General features: G+C 43.0%; 1 protein-coding gene across 3 annotated transcripts in view; it reads left to right on the plus strand.

Annotated features, from left to right (window-relative positions):
* Nucleotides 1-23,133, plus strand: part of LOC122396362 (potassium/sodium hyperpolarization-activated cyclic nucleotide-gated channel 2) — a 70,456-nt gene that overhangs the window by 26,655 nt on the left and 20,668 nt on the right. For 2 of the 3 annotated variants that reach the window (XM_043394686.1, XM_043394687.1), the window contains exons 3-6: nucleotides 8,016-8,179; nucleotides 10,617-10,753; nucleotides 11,399-11,542; nucleotides 22,182-22,289. In XM_043394686.1, coding sequence (XP_043250621.1) covers nucleotides 8,016-8,179; nucleotides 10,617-10,753; nucleotides 11,399-11,542; nucleotides 22,182-22,289 — 553 coding nt within the window. The remainder of the gene's footprint in view (nucleotides 1-8,015; nucleotides 8,180-10,616; nucleotides 10,754-11,398; nucleotides 11,543-22,181; nucleotides 22,290-23,133) is intronic. The other variant, XM_043394688.1, reaches the window with a different exon arrangement.

Below are 23,133 nucleotides of genomic sequence, written 5' to 3' on the forward strand. Positions count from 1 at the left end.
CGTGGAAGAGAGACGCGGACGAGGGATCAGCCAGCCTGAAATTTGCATCGTGCTATAAAACGACACGCACGCGGCCGTGCTTCTGGTTATGTCAGCATCCTCTGCCAGACAATGGACGACCCCGCAGTATTGTTCGGCACGCCTGTATGCACTGGCCGAGTGTGTGGCTACTATTTCACGGTGATTCTTACTAATCGATGTAATCGCGTGTACGTGTATGCGCCACGGACGCTTCCACGTGCTGGTCTCTGTACATTACCGTCCATAAGTTTCGGGTCGTCACCTTAAAGGGGGATCCCCAGATTGTGATTTTTTTTCACGTTAGACAGACTGCTTTTTAGTAAAACTTTGCAGATATACTTGGTCATCCCCCAACTTTACACAGTATTTTTTTCGTATAAAAATTGTAGAAATTGTGGGAGTTATTGGCTTCCAAAACAAAGGGGGAGGGAAAATATTTTTGCTAAGAATAAAAATCGATTTTTTTTTAAATCCCCACTTCACGCGATAAAGATTCTTTTGTTGAATATTTCCTCCAAGTTTGAAGCCAATCGACCTGCTGGATCCTGCTAGTGATTTTTTTTTTCACGTTGGATAGACTGTTTTTTTAGTAAAATTTTGCAGATATACTTGGTCATCCCCTAACTTTACACAGTATTTTTTTCGTATAAAAATTGTAGAAATTGTGGGAGTTATTGGCTTCCAAAACAAAGGGGAAGGGGAAATATTTTAAGAAGAATAAAAATCGATATTTTTTTAAATCCCTACTTCACTCGATAAAGATTCATTTGTTGAATATTTCTTCCAAGTTTGAAGTCAATCGACCTGCTGGATCTTGAGAGATCGTATCAGAGACCGCAATAAATAATTTACATTTCTAGTAAAATTCATGTGCAGAACTTTTTGAACGATCAGAAAAAGAGTATGCAGCTTATATAAGAGTCTCTCAAGTGAAAAGCTGTTTAATTAACCAAACACATAAATCAATTTAATTGAAGACAATGTTGGCTGAATCATTTAACGCGCACCTGGAAACGCAGGAACACCTGTGACGGATTAATCATCTTAAAACAAACTCCGCCGTGGAAGCCTACGAGCGAATAAAACGCGGAACGATGAACCTTGAGATACGCAAACTCATAACTTAAAATATGTCGAAAGCAATAGACCACTAACACAAGCATTGAATTCATTAGAAATAAATTACCAGCTTGTTTAATAATTTTCTATTTGCCAAAATTCCATTTTTGGGGCTCCATAAAGATATAAATTACAAAAATTGCTGAGGTTCCAAAGCGTTTGGTCGTCGAAGTACCTTGAAACCCTAATCAAAGGGGTCCTTCGATTCCACTAAGGCTATTCATGCTCACGGAGCAACGTCTTTGACACAATTCCGACGATTCGAAGCCTCGGATCCAGCTGTTCACCCCCAGGCCCCATTTAGATTCGTTCTGTCGAAGAAAACTCGCACTTTCAAACAGCATTCACATCTATTGAACGAGAACCAGTCATTAGGGGCCTGCAGGCAACGTATTCAGAGCCATCAGTTAATTCCCCGGACAGTGATTGGTATGTACAAAATCCTCTTACCGTCTAATTGGCCGTTTCTTCGAGACCTATTGTACAATGGAAACCGAGAAATTGACCGATGAAACTAATCCACTGTCCGTTACGTTGTTCACAGACTCGCTATCTTTCTTCTCGAATTCCGTCCAAAACCCCTAAATAGAAGCTTAAGAAACTCAGCTTCGATCATAAATAAAAAAGAAAAAAAACAATTCCCATAGAAAAATTATATCTCTAAAAAAATATTACTAAAATCTCTAAAAATAGTCTCCGTTACTTGGAACGTTTTATTCGGTTTATTTGATTCAAAAATAAGCGGTGTTACGTATTTGTCGTTCACTTAAATGCTCCAGAGGGTGCTTAAAAAGTACTTGTCAAATTCTGGACCGTTTATAAGCCCCCGCGCTCTCCAGTCGCGTCAGTTCCAGAAGTGTCGCTTTCCAGACGCATCGGTCCGGAGATAAAACTAGCTCCGATCGTCGACGTAATATTATTTTCGACCACCACGGGTCTCACGTCCCTCATATTTATTAAATTGGACATTATTTTTAGGGTACGTTAAGCCCGCGTTAAAATTGAATTTTTCCAAGATTCCAAAATGGCGTGTAGGTCGTAAACTAAAGGAGCTCCTTCGGTTCTGCTTTTTATTGAACGGTGTTCGGTACCCGTATTTTCACGTTGGCCCCGGGTTTAACTTGCACGAAGAGTCTGCGGGGATTAATCAACGTCTTCGGAATTAACAGGAACCGGCTCCTCAATATTTCACGGTACTCGTCGTGCTCTGGCTTCGCGAGGTTTCCGTACACAGATAGGTACTTAGCAGAATTGATTTCGGGGACGTCAACGAAAAATAAAGCCGATTGGGTCGTTCCTGGACTGATTAAGAGCACGAGGGCCAATGAACATTCCAGCAATTTGCAAATCTATTGCTGGCCGTCATTACAGTACCGTAATCGTAGCGAAGGACTGCTAAGAAATGAATAAATATTTGATGAATCGATATCTAGGTCGCTCTAATACGAATTTGGAAGATTACAGCTTGTGGTTGTTGAGTATAGTTTAAGATTAGAAGACCCGTGGAGGTTAAGCATATATTTCCGATAAAATCTTTAAAAAATAATAAAGGCAACTAAATATTTAGGTGGAAGCATGAAAGAAATATTGTGTAAACATAGAACATTTCACTAACGAGGCTGTAACAAATAAATATATACTATTGAATCAAGGAAGTGTGAATTTTACACTTCAAAAATGGCCACCCTCAACTCCTGCCATCTAACAGTGATCAAAGGAAGCTTTGTTTTCATTCTAAGTTGCTAGCCTCAAGTTTTACTTACTGTAATTGCAATCATTTGAAATTACATCTTAATTCGAGCTAAATAAAGTGAGGTTTGGGTCAAGTTTTCAGACTACAAAACTCTATTAGCCAATCAGAGTTGAGAACAATCTTCGCGCCCTTTCGCCACGAAGTATTCTACAGTTGAGTGTTGGGTCAAGATCTTAGGGACGAACTTGTCACACTATTTGAACACTATTCAGCACGTTCCATCAAATATGCCTTCAACTTCACCATTCTTTCAAGAAAATGAATTTCTATCTTGTTCAAAAAATTAAAAACCTAACATTGGAGATTAGTCATTTCTTAAATATTCAGCGTTACAGTTGGCAAGCTTATATAACGCCTCTATAATTTATTATTTCTTTCAAGTAATATATCACGTATGAATTATGTTGTTCATTACAGTGAAAGTCATAAATCTTCGACTTGCAATATCTTTTATTCAATGAAATTTATTATGTGTTGATTTATGTGCAATTTTAGCCATTACTAATGTCTCGTTATGTAATTTATTTCCAGACGAAACAATTTTTATTACAATTCCACTGCTGTTCGAAGTATGAACTTTGCCGTTAAATTTGTCAACCTCCATTTAATTATTCGGTCGTTTAAAAGTTTCCAGTTGTAAAAGTAGCATCGCGCGATGTTCCGCGATTTTTCGCCGAAATTCTCCGAATTGCGATTGTTGCACGTCGCTTCGTGGAAACTGAGAAATGGTTCCACCGCGCTGATTGAGAATGTATAATGCAGAGCTCGCGAAATTCTGGCCCGAATTACTCTTTCTTGAATATACGTAAACGACCGCTTCGTAGGAAATGCATTGATCGCCCGATAGGGTCTGAAAATAATTGCCTGCATCAGAGGTGCATACTGCGACTGCATTATTCTACTCCTCGTTATTCGAAAACCCCATTAGCGCTCCGGAAAAATTAACAAACCTCGCTAAATACGACGTATTCTGCGAAATATATCGCTGGAAGGTAGAAGCATATTGTCGGGCCAAGAAATAAACTAGAATTTTACGATTTTATATTACTTTTTATCGTCTTAAATAACTGATTCAACATTTAATTCAAGAATATTTTACAATTATTCAAAACTCTTGAATTCTACTTCCAACGATATATTGTAATTATCTTATACATAATTACTCGAAGTAATAATAGAATGTACATAAATCATGTGTGCAAAATTAACGAATGCATGATTAATAACCTGCGATGCTAAAATAGTGAAAATGAAAATAATACAAAGTTCGATGCTTGATTTTAAATAAAGGACGATAATACTATTAATTAAGCACCGAACTGGACAAATGAGAACATTTCAAACACAAAATAGCAATTTTTTAGTGCGAAACAGATCTGACACAGAACACTAATACATCAAGAAGATGTTTCATCCATCTTGCATTGAATTAAACATCGTTTCAAATAGTCGTTCGTAAAAGCTTCGTCGCGCCCTTCGTCGAGAAAACAATCGCACAATTAAGGGATCAAGATGGATCTTTCAGGATATTTCACGCGAAATTCTCTTCAAAGTTATAAGTTCTAATTAACATCCATTCAACTATCACGAGTTCCAACGGAATTAAACATTTTTTAACTGTTAAAGTTAACTGTTTCTTTACAGGTTGTAAATTACGATTTATATAATCGTAGGAGATTCCTTCGTATCCAATATGGCGTCAGTTTGTCAGCTGTTGGGCGCCGCGTGAGATTGTTTGGGTTAGGTTATATCTCACTACGAGACACGAACGATATTTTACGCTTTTTGGCAAACAGTGTACGACCATAGACGTAATTTCTCCCGTCCTCGAGGTGACCAGAATATGTTGCCAAACTTTGGCATTGGTGCAGCGTTCCACTGGAGGAATAAGTATTTTCGCGATTCTTCTTTCTCTTATACCGCCATTCGTCTTCATTTGCTCCAGACAATTCAGCAGGCAAAGAGGTCGTACATCAAAACTTTCCTGGTTACCTGCTGCACTCTCCAACCGAAAAGCTTCCTTTTTCCCGTCGTTTCAACGACGATTCGTTCAAAACCACGTCGGGCCAATGGCATTCACTGATGGCCATTGAATCGCGAATCGAAAGAAACATTTAACATTTAATTAATTAAATTTTTCGAAAAATATCAAGAGAACTTCTTTCGCCACGATAACATACAATTTATACAGAAGCAGCAATACGAAGAACTTTTCGTGAACTCTCTGGAGCTTGACACGTATAGAGTGAAACTGAAACTGGGCCAATTCACGTTGAAACAGTAGAAAATAAAATTAACATAAGTGTAAATTATACATTTTTGTATCTACCAGTCATTCGAAGTATCATGAAAAGAAATTAGTTGCAAAATATATGCATAAATATGCAGGAAAACAGAAGAAACGTTCAAGTCTAAAAGTTAGAAATGCATACTATACAATGATCATTTTTCAGCAAAAGTGTCTAATACTTTTTTGTAGAGAATGGATAAAGGTATCAATTAGTGTATACAAAAATACATAAATACTCGAAATTTTAAAAATAGATTTTAATCCTTGCTAGTTTGTATCCATTTTTTATAGTTTCAAAGCTATTGTTTGACGTTTGTTCACGTATACGCACGAAAATCTCACGCACCAGATACGCTTTTCGTTTTCGGTTGACCTACAACCACTCCTGAAATCATTACGACGCGGTGGAGCAGCCGCGAATAAGGAAAACTTGCGATTCATCGTCGTTCTGGTAGAAGATTCCGACAGCATTCAAACCGTAAAGTAGAGAGAGAGTATTTTATTCGAGGATACTCTCCTCTCTTCCTCTCGAGGGCAACAGTGCAATTAACAAGCTCGAATCTTTGTTTCTCAATTTTCTTTCCGTCGCCTTAGAATCGAAAGCGATCGAGATCTCTTAAAGAAAACGTCGAGGAAAAAATGGCGTCTGAAATTCCCATGCTCCATCTGTCAAAGCGTCCAATCAGTTCGCCCCGTTCGAGCGCGCGAGCCCAAATACCCTAGGAACGTGTAAAACGTTCGAGCGCCGCGGGGGAAATATCGCATCGCGAAAAAAAAGAGAAGGAAAGAAGAACCGGGGTAGAAAAATGAAGAAAAATTGATGGAGAAACCCGAGGGAAGCTTAAACTTCTAAAAGGTCCGCTTTAATCAGTTCGATTCCAGGCCGAGCAGCCAACATTGGCCCACTTCTGCGAGTAATAACGTTGCTACATCGGGGCAATAAATGTGCTTGTAGCTCGCATGAAGCTGCCCCGGCCGGGTTCGACATGCAGCTTGCACGGATGAAGGTGCTCGAAAGCCGTGAGAGAGCTTCTCCGCCGGCACGCACCGATGAACGCGAAGCTTTCGCGGTTCCACTTGCCGCGACACCTTCACAGGAAAGTCTGGAGTAGCTGTTTGTCCTCGTTCGCGACCCCACTTGCCAGCCCCGTCCCCGTCAGATCACGCTACTGGCTGTTTGTGTTGGTATCCGTGCTCGAATCTAGTTTCTTTTGCCAGCCAGGCTTTCTTGCCTATTTTGGAACTAATGACTCCGCAGAATCGATCGAAACGAAAATAAAAATTCTCTAGGAACGTTTCCTTAAATAGAATTTTAGTCAAATCCGAAGCACAACGTTTTGAGGTTATGTTGTCATAAATGGAAACACTGGGGGAAAAAGTGGTTACTTATTTATTGCGTTTTAATAAGATTGCATATACAATATACAAAACTATTTCCAGTCTGGAAATGCTTAAGAATTAAAAAATCACTTCAAGTGTATCGAATTACACCCAGTAGAAACGTTTCAAACGAACGGGGGAATAGGAAAAGAAAACGTTCGAAATAACACGAGTGTAAGATCGTTCTGCCAACTGTAAATATTTATCGAGCCTAAAGTTAAGCGAGTGCTTGGCCACTATAAATAGTAGGGGAGTAGTTGTGTTTGTGAGACCAGCATCTCTACGTTTTTCGTTTCAATTTGAGGATACGAAATAGGGTTTAGTAACATTATTCGTCATCGAAATGCATTTGCAGTTGGATTTATATAAATTTGTGAAATGTATATCGACCTAATTATGAACAGAAAATTGGTCTGACCGTCTCTTGGGCCACCAAGAAGATTAAACAAGTTTCGCCAGACGCATCTGTTCGGCGAGCTCGCGACGCATCGGTCCGCAGACAACATTCGCTCGAGTCGTTAATCCGCTGTTACGTTCGGTAATTTGAGATCTATCGGGCCACGTACAAGCGTAAAAACTGTAGTTTCTCGGTGCAGGTTTTCGAGAAAATTAAGAAAGACCGCCCCAGAAGCATCGGTCCGCTAAGAACCCTCTAAAGAGCTCACCTAGTGGCTACACAGGACAAAAAACTGGATTCCTTTTCTCCCTCGGAACTTCTTTCATCCGTTCCTTTTATTTCGGTAAACAAAACGAACGTCGTACAAATGGGATTGATATCCACAGTGAAATCGACCGACCACGTCTGGAAGGATCCTTTGCGTTTCTAATAAATCCGTGAATGAGATTCGTTTTCTCGTCCCCATTCAGGATTAGAAGGGGTGTGTATTCGGCTAACGCGATCCTTAAGTAAACAGAATGGAAATAAAATCCCGCAGCCCGTTACGTGGCCACGCGCCGCTTAAAACGTTGGCTCAGATCTTGGTAATTGAGCGAAGTTGGCTCGTAAAGACAATCTCAGAAATGCCCGGTTTAAGGAAGGCCGGCCGTTGTCGTAAGTAGGTTACGCGCTGGAACCGGAATGCAAATTTCTAATGCAAAATTCAGCGAAGCCTGACTTATTCTCTACGCGGAATAAAAGAGGAAGCGGTCCGACGTTCACGGAGAAACAGGAAGCTCGGGCTTTCGGTGGCTCGCGCGACGGCAGAATTTCATTTACAATCTCCGCTTTCATGTTACGTTTAATCACGTTGCCTTAATGATGATACTAATTGAATTCTATGGGATTGGCGAGAATGATTTCTGCGAAATATTTCCATTTATTCGCCCGTAATTGGAGTTTAATAATTCTTCGTGTAACCGCCATTTTGTTGGATGACATTAACCCAAGTTTTAAGTTACTATTGAAAATAATTATAACTGCGCTAACGTTGGATGCTTATTTTTTGATTTCAGATTCTACTGGGATCTCTGCATGCTCCTCCTGCTGGTAGCGAATCTGATAATTCTGCCAGTCGCCATTAGTTTTTTCAATGATGACCTAAGCACTAGGTGGATAGCCTTTAACTGCCTTTCCGACACGATATTCCTCATAGACATTGTCGTCAACTTCAGGACAGGTGAGTTCAGCCCCGAAATTGTTAGCCATGATCAAAATCAAGTGGCTGGTCATCTCCATCCCTTGTTCGTCTATTCGAGAGGCAGATGGCGCCACGACACTGTAGTTTGTTCGATCGGGCGAAAGGTGGCGCTGAAACAGTCAACGTTATGGCGGGAATAGTATGTCTGTGACCTGCCAGTTGATTTTGATTCAACTAGAATGCCTGAATACTCGAACTAATACGTTTAAAAAGCGATAAGGAGGTGTAAGATCAAGAGTACTCGATAATAGAAAACTCATTTCACTTGAAGATACGATATGAAAGTGTAAAGACTCTTCTCTTGCTAGGGACGAATCACTATGGGGCTAATAGTAACCTCGTGTTCGCGGGAAGAGGTTCAGTAACGACGCAAAGTTTGCATTGTCGCATGCTCGCCGGGAAAAAGGACATTGGGGGAAGAATGACCGACCTCGTTCCTCCTCCCACGCAGTTCCCTGGCTCTACCCTGGTCTCATCAGGCCAACCCAAATCTCCGCCTTCCGTCGAAACGACGGACGATTCGTTTAACTATATTCGCGACCACGTTTCGAAAATAAAACTGCTAATATGCAGGATTCTCCAATACGGAACTTTAAATTAAAATAAAATGGAAACCACAAAACATACGTTCGACGACATTATACGTGAAATACGATATCATTTGAATGACCGCCACGATTGCGTTTGGTAGAGTAAATACGATAAACCCAATTTTCGAATGGTCAACAGTTTGTGGTTTCTCCGTGATGGCTCGCGCGAGTACAGAACAAATATGGCGACCATGACAATTATAAGTTCTATTTCCTGTATTATCTGTAATATCGTTAACGTATCTTCTATCGCATTGTTGTTCGATTTCGTGTGTGAAACACTTTCGTGGCCGCCGTTCGAAGAAATTAACTCTCTGGAATCATTCATATTCAAGCCACACCGGAGAAACGAAATTGGCCTCTCTGATGTTACACGAGAACGTAATTTCACAAAAACGTGATCGACTGCTATGAAAGCCGCGTATTCCCCGAGAGTCAGGTCCTTTTGTTCGTTTCCTGCTCGTTTCACCGCGCCACTGTTCCGACAGGGGCTTCCCCCTTTAATGTCAACAATTAGAACTTTTTTCTTTTCAATGTTCGCGTCCGAGCTTTTTCCAGACGCTGACGCTATCTGAAAGGCGGCCGCGCCTCAAAGCTTTCTTGCAACAAGATTATCTGGTAGCGACCAGGCGGGAAACGACTGGAAAATTGGAAAATTTTCAAAGGTGGAACGAAATTCTCTTGAAAAATCCACACCCTTCGACGGGTGATTGATTTTCCACTCTGTGTCCATTTGTTCCAGCTTCAGTTTGTTTACTGTTCGGTTTTCCGTGCCAAAGAGTTTACGTAAAGCTCCTTAGATAACGTATTGAAGTTTAACAAACTGAAATAAATATAAATATCGACAAGAGAACGGTTTAGTATAAATACAGAGGCAAAATACGCCTGCAAGCCAACCGAAGCTAACTACAGCGCATGCGTGCACGGGGTCCACACGCAGGGACCCTCGACATGCGCGTGCGCAAAACATCGCATCCAACATGAACGTTTCTAACCGTAAACAAACCACCAAAAATCGTAACATGGACAGTAAGGCTTTTCCTTATGTAAATAAACCATAAAATAATATAAATGATATGCAACTAGATGGTACCTTTACAATTTAATTAAAAGCAGCATATTTTTTGTCAAAATTAAACAACATCGCGGTGGTTGGGGCTGCAATTGCATCCCTGGGACCTCGACCCATCGACGCAGCTTGTTCAGACCTGTCCACCGTGACAACACGCACAATAATAACATTGTTGGACGCGCGGAGTGCCACTCGTGAGCTTGTAGACGTTTCGTTATTACCAGTAGGGAGGATTAATTTGAAACGCGTTCGAGTTGGTCCCAGTAACGCGAAATTGGGTCACGTGCCGCGCCCAATGAAAACCATTGTACGCGGTAAACTGTGTACGTGGACCGGCGTCGACTCGCGATTGTTGCGAATTCTTGATCCAGATTATCGGCCGTCGACCAATATTACGTTCCGCGAGCTGCATACTAACGCCTGGATGCATCCAATGACCCGGGTCGATCGGGAATTAAATATTTGTATGCTAATGAGGCCGACGCTTCCGGGATGAGGCCGGTTTTGGGGCCGAAATTAGCCAAGAACGGGACTCTCAGACTATTTCTGCATCTTCCGTTGCCACCTACGCCCCATTATCTGCACCAAACCAGGTTTCAAACGTGGATGTTAGGGATGAAAGGTCACGCTAGACGAGTAGGATCAAAATTAATGTCTAACGATACTAACTCTAAAAACTTTGATAGCAGTAAGAGCACCCAGCGGCGTTTTATCGAGCAGGAATTAAGATACATGTTTCATGCGTGTCCTCCAGGTATAATGCAGCAGGATAATGCCGAGCAAGTGATCCTGGATCCGAAGTTAATCGCGAAACACTACCTCAGGACTTGGTTCTTTCTCGACCTCATTTCCTCCATACCATTAGACTACATTTTCCTCATATTTAATCAAGTAAGTGCATATGAATATATCCGTGATCTCACAATACTCGAAGAATCACATACATTTATTAATAACACGACACAGAGCCACAGACACATTCTAAAAAAATTATTTAGATGCCTAAATTTTTCGGCGAAAAAAAAATTTCAGATCGTTCTGAAAAAATTATTTTCGGTTGAGGGGGTCAATTACAATCATTTTTGGTGAACAGACATACCCACAAAATTTTAACCAGTTTCGAGAAAAAAATTCAATAAGTGGATACATTTTTCGACAAAATTAAAAAATTTCAAATCGTTCTGAAAAAATTATTTTTGGTTGCCGGGGTCAATTGCAAACATTATTGGTGAATACACGTACCCCCGAAATCCTACGCGCTTTCGAGAAAAAAATTCGAGTAGGTGGGCAAATTTTCCAACGAAATTGAAAAATTTCAAATCGTTCTGGAAAAATTATTTTCGATTGAGGGGGTCAATTACAATCATTTTTGGTGAATAGGCATACCCCCGAAATCCTACGCACTTTCGAGAAAAAAATTCTTCGACAGAAAAATGGGCCCAAAAAGTGCATTGGATGGGGTCTGCTCGTGTACACAGCCATTAAAGACAAAACTAAAATTGAACGAAAACTGTTTGATAACCGTGTAAATTTCAGTTTCAGGACTTTAGCGAGTCCTTCCAGATCCTGCATGCTGGCCGTGCTCTAAGGATCCTCAGGCTTGCGAAACTGTTGTCGCTCGTTAGGTTACTACGGTTGTCAAGACTGGTGCGGTATGTCTCGCAATGGGAAGAGGTCTATGTGAGTGTTACCACAATTTCTTATACAAGCACCGTTTTCATTTTTGGTATCTCATATAATACCCACAGCTCGTGTGATCCTTGTATAAAGAAAGATATATAAACCAAGCGTCTCGTCGTCTTTCTTTCGTCAGTTTCAAAAAGTGACTGACTCTGTTTCTCGAGCCGCGCGCTGTCTGTCCGTGCAGCTTTCGCGTCGCTGTGTTGCATCGCGAACGAACGTGTCCCTTTCGTATCCCTCGGGGGGCCTGGCTTGGGCCGCGTACGCGAGCACAGCGCCGCGTCAGTTTTTGGAACTGTCTGCAATTACAGAGCACCGCCGACGCGTTCACGCAGGATTAATAACGTGGCCACGGCTACCGTAGAGAGAGCAGGAGGGGTAAAGGAGCCCCAAAGGCAAGTCCCCTACGAGTTGTCTGCCCGCAACGATCCATAGGTATGCGTGTACACGTTCGAAAACACAATCAAGACCCCCATCGTTCACGGAAAGGTCCAACAGAATCGGTTTGCCCCGATCCCGTACGAGACGAGGGCCTTCGTTCAACACGGTTTCCCGTTCGATCGGACGTCCCCCTTAGAGCATACTCGCTAGAACCAGTGTCCAGGCTCACCCGTTTCGTTAGGCGACAGAGAACCGACACGACGACCACACTTCTACCACTCCGGGGAATTCCTCAGAAGGCAAACTTGTTAGACCACACGTCTCGCTTCCCGTCTGCTCGATATGTATACCGAATAACACCGTACCCGCGACTCTGCTCTATTCCGGACAAAGAAAACCTCCAACCACCCTCCGTGTCTCTTTGACGCGATGACCACTCGTACACCGACCCGTCAACGAGCCCCTTGTTCGTGGCGATGGGTGTTCCCGGTGCCCTGCGTTCCGCAACTTTCGTTCAGGCGTGTCGCTTTTGGTGTCGTTCCGGTTGGAGGACGTTTGCAGACCTGTGGCTACACACTGGGCGGTCTGGTAGTTTGAAAGTCTTGGAGATACTGAAGCTGAACGATAGAGTAGACTCTGAACACGTTTGAATATTATAGAATCGTTGGAATAGTTCACTTATAGACATCCATGAATTATATAGCAGCTCTATCAACTATACATTAGTAGATTAGACGATTTTTCAATCCATTATCCAAAGACTGTATTCAGATTAGGAGTTTAGAGCCTGAGAAGGTTATGAATCATATGTGGTCAACTCGGTTTAGAGTCCTTCGTTAACAGTATGTACTTTTAAACTGTTTAGAGTCACAAGATCATGGACTAACTATAGTTGGGAAGAATTTTGACTTCTTCACTAGCTAATCACATTGATTTTGAGTTCTTCATCGTCCACACGTTAATTAGTATAGTTTTGACTCCTCTATTCATGAAGTATATAGGGATTAAGACTATTCGATGTTAAGGAATAGCGATCAATCTATCAGCCATGTTCTGTAGACTTCACATTTAAGAAGGTAGTGTTGACTCCTTTATATTAATCGTACAAGACAACCGTATGTAGATCAGACTAGTCTCCTACATAGGTCCTCTATTTACAGACAATATGATAATTAAATCTGTCTAGAGCCACTATACCATATACCATATATAGTTCAAACTAGAGCAGATCATGAACCATATATGCGGGTTAGGTTTGAAGCAGATTGTCAAGCAGTTTTTCCCCTATAATCTAAGAATCACATCCAAGTAGATTGTAGAGACTATGAACCACACCTGAAGCATACTATACTTCTGATCCATCGAAGCTGTGGTTCCTTTTGTGTAAATAAGTCTTCAATATATCAGCACGTCACGATGCATGCACTGTTCCCTCCAAACAGACTCTAAAAGTATTTGTATATACCCTAAGTCCTTGTACATACCCTATATGTGTGTATATATCTACATATTAAAGAAGGTTTTCTTCCCCTCGCAATTATTTTCCAACCGAGTCGATATTGCTCTGTCCACGGTTCTTCTTACGTCCAACACGTCTAATCTTTCATTCTCCCCGCAATACATCGCATCGTAAAATCCGAAAGTTCCGGAACGAATTACTCGCGTAAGTGGAACAGCAAAACTACCCGCGTACCCGCGCAATATCTCCAAGACTTTCATCGAAACAGGTCACCCAATAATCCCCCAGCGTCTTCGAGATCCCCCGGACCACGGTGATAACTTCAAAGCGACCGTTCGCTAAGCATTCGATGAAACGTCTCGTGGCCATCGCCACCTGTTCGGTCGTACATCGATCCTCCTTCTGTTACTTTACATTTCTTTTCTTTGATTTCTTAATACAAACACGAATACAAAGCAGCACGAAGTCCAAAAAAAACAGAGAGCAAACACACGTGCATGAGACCCCGACGAGGCGGAATCTCGGTCGATTGCGTTCGTGTCTCGAGCGTTTCCGGTCGATCTAGGCGTTCTGAGAGTTCACTCGTCTCGTTAGCGATAGGTAAGTAACTCTCCTCGTGGTGGAAGTCCTTCAGGGCTCGATATTCGTCCCGATCAGACGTGTGCTGGGAATATCGTTCTCGTGTCCGGTCGATGGCTCCGAGGAAGCGTCTCCAAGTCGGTTCGATCGGTATCCTTCGGCCAGGTCTGTTTTCCTCCGCGTCGTGCGGCCAACTCTGCGCGAACCAGAGGTTCCAGTCGACCGTCTGAACGCACCTGGGGCCCCGACGATCGTCGCAATTATCATTCCTCGCAAAACGTGAGAGAACTGTCGGCAGAGTCGGCCGTAACGAGCGACGAATTAACGCATTACCGCGATCGTTACACTGGAAAAGACAAACAAACGACGGTGCTCGTTCGCAGATCCGAGAGACAAGACACTTATCGCCGCCGGGACGTAAATCTTCCGCCGTAATCCCGATAGAGATCTTTGAGAAACGATTGTTCGAGCAACTGCTTAAACGGAGTGGAGGAGGATCCAGCCCAAACTGGAATCGTCTACTTGATCCCCACCCTGTCCCCCTCAGAAAACGCATCGATTAAAGCGATTGTGCGTCGGTTTGTTTGTGTTTTGCCGTTTAGCGCAGCGAACAGACCAACGAATCAATCAGGCTTTTCGTCTGTATGTTTGCGCTTGCGTTTGATAACGTCTTGTTGCCACCCTCTGCTTTCATTTCCTCTACTTTCCGTTCTGCTCGCGATTCGATCGCTGTCTTGGAGACCCCGTGCACCCCAACCGGTCAAACAGAGTTCCTGGCACTTGGTGTCAAAGTTGGTTAAAGGGTCCCGTAGCTATCGGTTCGATAGATTCTCAAGATCGAGTGCCGAGGTCCGCGTGTGTGCAATTTTAGACGCTGGAACCGAACGGGAGACCCCCTAACTCGAGAACAGAGCTTAGGATCGATTTCGTGGCAGAGTGTCGAGGAAAGGGGCTGGTAATTTGTTTAATTAAGGCTCCAGGGCATTCTCAGCTGTCCCGGTCGAGTCGGTCCACGGATTCGGCTTAACGAGAGCTTGATAATCCTAGCAGCAAATCGCTGACCGCGGTAGTTCGCGGGAAAAGTAGGTGTCGTTAATTAGAGTGAGCATCGAGAACTGTAGGGCGTCTGGGCTAGGTCTGAGGAACACGAATTTGATTCGTTGGAGTCGCTAGACCATCGTCGTCTAGCAGAGAAATAAAAGTATTTGCTCTAATGCTGATACTGAAGCTGAATGATAGAGAGGACTCTGAACATTTTAGAGAAACATTGGAACAGTTAACTTAGAGGCTAACTATACATGACCATTTATAGAGCAAGACTATTTAGAGCCTAGAGGTGATGACTATCATTGATGGATGATAACTATCACATTGATTTTGAGTCCTTCATCGTCCACGCGTATTATTTAGTATAGTTTTGACTCCTTTATTCATGAAGTATATAGAGATCAAGACAATTCAGTGCTAAGAAATAGCGAACTACTATCGGACCATTGTCGTCTGGTAGAAAAATAAAAGTATTTACTCTAATTCCTTCGAGCTCCGTTCGTACGTCCATTCTGTGGGGTAGAATCGATTTCGTCCTGGCCATTGAAGTGTCATCTTATCGAAGGATCGGGATAATAGCCTAAGACTCTCGGAGCAGCGTACAGAAACGTTGACACACTTCCGTTCCCGCAGGGGCCACCGAAAAATCAATCGGCCATTCCGCAAAGCCATTCCAGTTCCGGCGCGTCGTTTCCCTGGAAATCATCCCGCACCGCGGCGCCATTTTCGCGATACCAGAGATCCGTTCTAGGAACAAGGCAACGCGTAGGCGGTTTTCCACGAAAGCTTCGCGCGTCCTTGTATCGATCAAGCATCGGCGGATTAGCTAAAAACCAGCCGTTTAATGAAACATGACACACTCGGGCGTATTAATAGACCCGATTCACACCCAACGGTCCAGTTTAGACACTGCTCAATACTCCGGAGATTAGTTCTAGATTTATACTTAGTCTCAGATTTATACCAATGGTCCAGCCGCGATACGTTCGCGGATCGTTCAGGTGCTGTTCGACGATGTGAAGCTCAGCCTTGGACCGAATTCGCGATTGAAACCTTTCAGTGGTACTTCGGAGAATAGAGTTTGGACTTAATTTACGCTAGCACTCCATAGTGACTGGGGGAAAAATAATATTCCAGAGTCGATTATTGAAAATTAGATTTATGGAGCTCTGGACATAGATCCTAAAAATGTATTTAACAAATTATTAGGATTTCCATCTATCAGTGTTCAAATGTTCTTAAGCTTGGGACACCTGTGACGCATCGATAATGGAAAGAAAATGTTTTTGTATTTGAGATTCCAATGGCTTTAAATTTTGACCCAGTTTCTGGATGACCCAGTCTAGGGTCAAGTTTTCTGTATCTTTCTATATGTATGGAGTAATTACTGGTTCAAATTAGTGGTGGTGATGAACCGAGGAACTCTTAAAATAGTTAGCCACATTTGAGTAGTCAGAGACTATATTCTCAGGTATTATTTGGCGTGATTAAGTCCTGCGTGTCCTGGGGCTAGTTTGGGACTATACTTCCAGTATGACCCAAGTATTACAGGCTCCAGATGCTTGACGATAATGGACTACAAAGCCCAATTACATTCTATGAATCTGTAATATCATCAGGTCACAGGGCACCCAATGTAGATTGAGTCTTGAATATCCCAGGTCTACTTGGAATCCATGCTATCCTCAGTGGGAACTGAGTATTGTAATCCTCCATTTCTGATGGTGATGGACTGTGAAGCTCAAATCCTCAGTAATGTCTACTTATAGAGAGCCTATACTACTTCCAGTGGAAACTGAATATTGTAGTCCTCCACTTCTTGATGCTATTAAATTCAAACCTCTGATGGTGATGGACTATGTAGCTCAAATCCTCAGTAATCCTCAGGAACTCAGTATCGTAGTCCTCTACTTCTGATGCAGTCAACCTCAATAATATTACTTATAACTACAGTCACCTAGTGTAGATTAAGTCCTGAACATTCTAGACCCAATTAAAGAAGCTTAAGTCCCCCAATTACAGCTCAACAAGTTGTTTAAGACTCCTGACGTAGTAGAATCAGACTATAACCCAGATACATCTTTTCAAAGTGTCATCTAATACTGTTTGAAGCAAGATTGTGGTAAGCTTGAGGATGACAGTAGCTTTTTCCAGGGATCTCGCGTGACTAGTTGAGCTGTGCTATTTCTGAGATCACATCCTGAACATCCCAAAGACTGTTCGAGGCTGGACCAAGCATTATAGCCTCCACGACCACCTAGAAGTCCCCGATGTCCCGTTCCTTGACCCCCAAAGACACAACGAACAATATACAAAATGAAATACCAGGCGTATTGCGAGAACACGTTTCCGAATGGGTTTGCAGATCCCCCTTTATCAACAGCCGGAGAGGCACTACGAGCGTCGGGCGACACCGCCCCAACCAGACCGAACCAGCAAGGTGTGCCTGCCTAGTAACCCCGAAACCAAGGCCAAATGCCCTTTCTTGATTCAAGCGTTCGTTAACTTAAAACTTAATGTTTCTACGTATAAATATACATATCTATATATATACGCTAGATCATTATTACTTATATTGTTTTTTTCTGTTACGGTTATTGGTTACCGTTTATTATTACCGTTTTATCGACTGATTATCGTTGTTCGTTTGGTTTGGAAGTTTCCTCTAGAGAACGTGTATAGCCTTGCCGTGTATACCTATATTCAGTTTCTGTTCAGTATAATCAGGACACGTTACTATTTTTTCTTTTTTTTTTTTTTTGACTCGCCACACCAAACCCCGAAACCACCAAGTTAGATCCGTTAACGGAGAGGCGCGACCGGACCAAGAGCTTCCGACACTCCAAGTCCTTCGATCTCATTTTTCGTACTGTTCCGTTACGTTCTTTAGCGATCGATGTTTGCACGGTTCGTACATAGAGGTGTGGAAATGGAATAGAATAGAGGATAAAAAGCAGTCTTTTCGTTTGTTCGTTGTGTGTGTTTTTTTTGCATCGTGAAGGCTCCCCCGTGGGTGTGTTTTGGTATTCCGTAGACCGTTGGAGAAAATTTTTTATCGACGATGAAAGCTCTTGGTCGGGCTCGTCTTTGGTAAACCCCCGTAGTCCTTGCAGAGTGTCACATGGATCACGAACACCGAATCGAGACACACGTCCGTAATCCTCGATGAAAACGAGAGAAATCGATGCTCTGAAATCGACCTGTTCCCAAACGAATCCATGTTACACTGACTAGATTCCTTTTGCGAGATCTCTTGGGAACGATTTGATATATGAATTGCTGTCACGTTTTGTTTGTTCGGGTCTTGTTGGAAATTCTTGTTAGGCGATCGACAGTTTTCGTTAACGTAATCGTCGTGTCGAATATCGGGGGTCCAGGAAAACCGGAAGTCTTCGTCGCAGCGTCGCCGCGTCTTCCACGTTGTCGCTGGCCAGACACCGACACGGGGCGCATGTATATTGACCGTGTGGATCGATGGCTGGCTGTTGACGTTACGAAAACGAGTGCATGCAACTGTTTCCGCGGGATAGTTCGAACGTATGGTGCGCCATATTGTCGGATGGACGCGGCGATGATTAAGAACCCAAGGAGCGGAGAAAAGATTTAGAAACGGGTTACGGGAAGAAAAGGATAAAAAAAAAGAGAGAAAGATAGACCCGTTGGAACAAAAGGTACCAAGGACAATGGGCGAGGACCGTGAGATATTCGGCACGACGCGCTCCACGTGGCTGCTCTACAGACGAGAAAGTTGGACTGATCGTAGGTCTGCCTGTGAGTGTTAGGTGTACATTAACCCTATTTGCCCGAAATTTTTTGGCGATGTGCCCGTGTTCAGTGTGCGATCCCGTTTTTTTTTTTTTTGTTCAGCCACCCCTTTACCATCCCTCGTTTCACGCTCCCGATATTTCTTTCTCTGGACCGATTTGCGTTTCGTTCCGATCCTTCCCCGCCCCCAAGTTGCTTGCTGTTTCCGTGTTGTTTAGATATGTGCCTGGTTTGACGAAGTTTGAAGTTTTCAAGGTTTCATTTTTCTTTATTATTTACGTTCCGTTGCGTTGTTTCTGACAGAAGACGACGGTTAGAGACGTGGTCGGTCGGTTTCTCCGTAGATCAAGTAGTATTTTATCGTCGAGTCGGTCGATCCTAGATTGTTCAGCCTTCCCGACGAAGACAGCATGCGGTACGAAAGATCGATCGATCTCACCGAGCGTTGTTCTCTAGTTTTGCGACGGTTGCATCCACCTGTCAGTGTTTCTTGTTTCGCTTGAAAATATTATTAAAACCCGTTCGAGGCTGCGTTTGTTCCATGGTTGTTCCTTCGTTGTGGTTGTTTCTGCTCGTGGGAATGCTGTAGCGCGGACGTGCTCAGTTGCGAGACGAGAAATTTGGTATAGTAGTCCCTCGATAACTGATCGAGTCTCGTTCGGGATAACTGGTCGGCCTTTGTCCCAAATAACTGATTTCAATTTTACCAATTCGAGCCGGATAACTGATTCGAATTTTACCCGCGTAACTGATAGATCGTGAAACGTATTGTTCCGTGTAACCGATCGAACGTTATCCCGGATAATTGGCCGATTGTTATCCCGGATAACCGATCCAATTTCACCCCTGATAACTGATCAGGACACCGATTTCGGTGATTAGCGTCGAACGTTCAGAAATGCTGGGGCATCGACGTAAACGGGGATACGTTCCATATCGAAGCTCTCGAGAGGAACGTCGATTATATTAGGGCTCTTCTCTCTGCTGTCCTCGACTTCCATTCTGTTCTGAGCTCGACGCGACACGCGAAATCGACGTGGGACAATAATACGTTGCTTTCTCGACGCCCATTCGTGCTGCCTCGAGAACCCTGACCGAAATGGACCTTAGAACACGATTAATCATAGCTGTCGCGGTGAAGTGATAAATTACAGATCGCCCACGAAGTCGCGCCACCCTTTGTTCCTCGATTTTCGTACGCGGGACACACCCTGTCGGGGCTAACACAACGATCGACGGCTCGAAATTTTTCTACGAACGAGAAACAGCATTCAAAGATGCAACGATACAAGGAAATTTATACAAACAGAAAATCAATACCCGCAGACCATACCAATCACTCGATGAAGTTATTATTAATTTTTTAATCGCTCGTTACGCGAAGAGACGAGAGCCAGAACTTTGTGCAAAGGGAAACCAATCTAAACTGGCTCTAACAAATTGATCAGTGAGATTTTATTTGATTTTTATTCAATTTTTAAATTAATTGTACCAAAGGCCTGTACTCTGACTAGTTTCTTGTCCGTTCGATGCAAAGACGAAATGTGAACAAATACAACTACACAACTATAGTATAAATACAAATATAATAGAATTTGAGTTACTGTTTATTTGTATAAATAATGATACTGTTCTTTAAAAATCTGTAATATCGACGCAACGGACCAGTGCTGGTCACGTGACCCTGTCGCGTGGTCTGCCCACGTGACCTGTTGTTTACATCCACTCCGTCTTGAAGTCGAACGGACAACAGTAAACCATGCGGATTGAAAAGGCTAAAAGTTCGTGCAAGAGGAAACGAATCTATAATTTCGTGTCCCACTTTCGTCCTCCAAACTTCCATTGTTTTCTCCCACGAGATACGAACGTTCGGACACTTTTGATTTTCGTAAAAGAGTCCGGCGCCAGGTTTCGCCTCTCGCTGAACCCGTTCGAGCCTGTCGGAACCCCCGACGACTTGTCGATCGCTCGGACGAGGCGAGAGAAAAAAAAAAGAATGTTTAAAAATACAAACTTTTCGATTGTTTCATCGAGGCTACCCGCTAAAATCGATCTCTCGAGCCTTTATACGAGCTTGACCAGAGACTGCGGCTTCACGCTTGGGGCGACTGCTGCAACGAAAGCTTGATACTAAAGAATGGCTTCTTGATTCTTACTTCTTAACTCACGAACCATTTACTATTACTTTTTATTATTATTATTACATTTATTCTATTTATTATTATTATTACCGTTATATTTATTATACTTACTATTTTAATTATCGATCTTATTATTACGATTATTATTATTGTTATATTTATCCTTATGTGCTGTTGACGGTCATTTTTTATGCAACAATTTGTTCTCCACACACCGTACTTTGAACCCACACTTTGCGCCCACCCCTATCATCGCGTCTCACGCTCCTGTATCGCCGGCGAATACAACGAAATAAAAAATGTAAAAACGATTAAACGACACATATTACATATACATGGACGAACGAACGAACGAAAACACCAAAGCACCCAACGTCTGTTACCATTATTTTGTATTTCTCTCTTCTTTTATTTCTATTGATTATGTAAACACCCCCCAACGTGACTGCGCCGAGCCAGCGTTCGAGAAGAAGACGGATCTGATCGAGTAAATCGGCCCCATCGGTCCCTCGATCGTTAAACCGATCCCGTCGGGTGCACGGACACATAAGCGTACACGCAACGAACGAGTAGCCCCCAAAATGGCGGACGATACGAGAGAAAATGGCCGTTCGTTGCCCGATCGGCCATTCACGTGACGATTGTGCTTTCAGCAGGCGGACGAATATCTCGCAGTCGAAAAGCAAATGGCGAAAGGGATCCGTCGAGATCATTTAGGAACGATCGGAGACCGTGATCTCGCCGTTCAATACCCTGTGTGTCCCTAAAGCGTATCGCACCGGAACTCTTTCTGCTCGGTGGGAGAACGAAAAGAAAAAAAAAAACAACAACAACAGAAAAAAAAACAATTGAAAAATTGATAAAAAAAAAAAATAAAAAAAGGAAACTTGATCCTTGACGCCTTACAACCCGTACCAACTCCTTCTGTTTTCTCTTCCTTCTTTGTCACTGTCTGTTTTTTCGTCTCTTATTATACTGTACAAACACATCTCTGTCGACCAATCGAAGACCCCCCCCAAAAGTACTTTCGTTCTCCACAATATTTCGATCTTACTTTTACTTCCTTTTCTCTGTTACTTTTATTTTCATTTCTTCCGTTATTCTGTCTGTTTCTATCTCTTTCTTTCTCTCTCTCTCTCTTTCTATCTATCTATCTCTCTCTCTCTCTCTCTCTCTCTCTCTCTCTCTCTCTCTCTATACGAATCTCTTGATAACCTGGCCTTTTTCTTACTACGTCTTGCTATGTCCCGCTTTCTTTTGTTTCTAGATATTGCAGAACCTACAAAAAAAACGCACTGAGCGGAGGGGGCGCCTAAGTTCTGACAATATGAATAAAAAGAAGTCCGGTTTCAGCAAAAGCGACCTTATTTTTAAGGTAACCCGCCCTAACGAACGCGCGAGCTCGCGTCCACGGGGTTCACGGTCACCGTCGAACCCGCCTCGAGACCACTTCCGTCCCGTTTTCATGAGACCCGAACGAAGGACGCCGACTCTGTCGACCCAACCCCCCACGTAAAAATCGTTCCCCCCCACTCCCCCCCCGAACCGGACACGTCGGTATTAAACAGACTCCGACGGATAATCTGGCGCAAAGAACGGACGACGAACGTCGAACGGAGACCAGTCCTCGCGACTGGCGGCAACGGCGATCAAGTAAACAGATTCGATGTTGGTCGAGCGTCAGGAGCGCCGACGATGAGGAAAGAAATAAATAGAACGAAAAAGTAAAATAAATAAATAGAGAACGAAAAGAAAAGCAAACGGAAACTAAAGTAAACGGATAAGCAAAGAGTCTCGATGGTCCCTCAGTCGACGTCTCAGAAAACAGGCACGGCGATCACGAGGACGCTGGACGCAGGAGCTGTACGCTGATTGGCTCGTTGGTTTATTACAAACATTCGCTTCTACTATCCGCCGCATTATACATTACATATTACCCGCAGCAATAGGCTATGCTTCTATACATTCACCATCGGCACCCGCCTAGCGATGAGAAAGTACCAAATTGTGTTTATATATATATATATATTACATATATATTATGTGTGACATGTTAACGTACGTTAGAGTAAAAAGGCAAAAGAGTTCGCCAAGTCCAGTGACTGAAATGACCGAGCAAGCCTCCGGAGCTGATTCTCTCCGGAGACCACGGTTCTTTCGATAGACGGGATCCGTCGTTTCATTGTCGATGTCGACTCGTCGGAATCGACGACCATAAC

Source organism: Colletes gigas, unplaced genomic scaffold, assembly GCF_013123115.1.
Source record: "Colletes gigas isolate AHSC1104 unplaced genomic scaffold, ASM1312311v1 Colletes_gigas_Sc00007, whole genome shotgun sequence".
In the NCBI taxonomy this organism is placed as follows: Eukaryota; Metazoa; Arthropoda; class Insecta; order Hymenoptera; family Colletidae; genus Colletes; species Colletes gigas.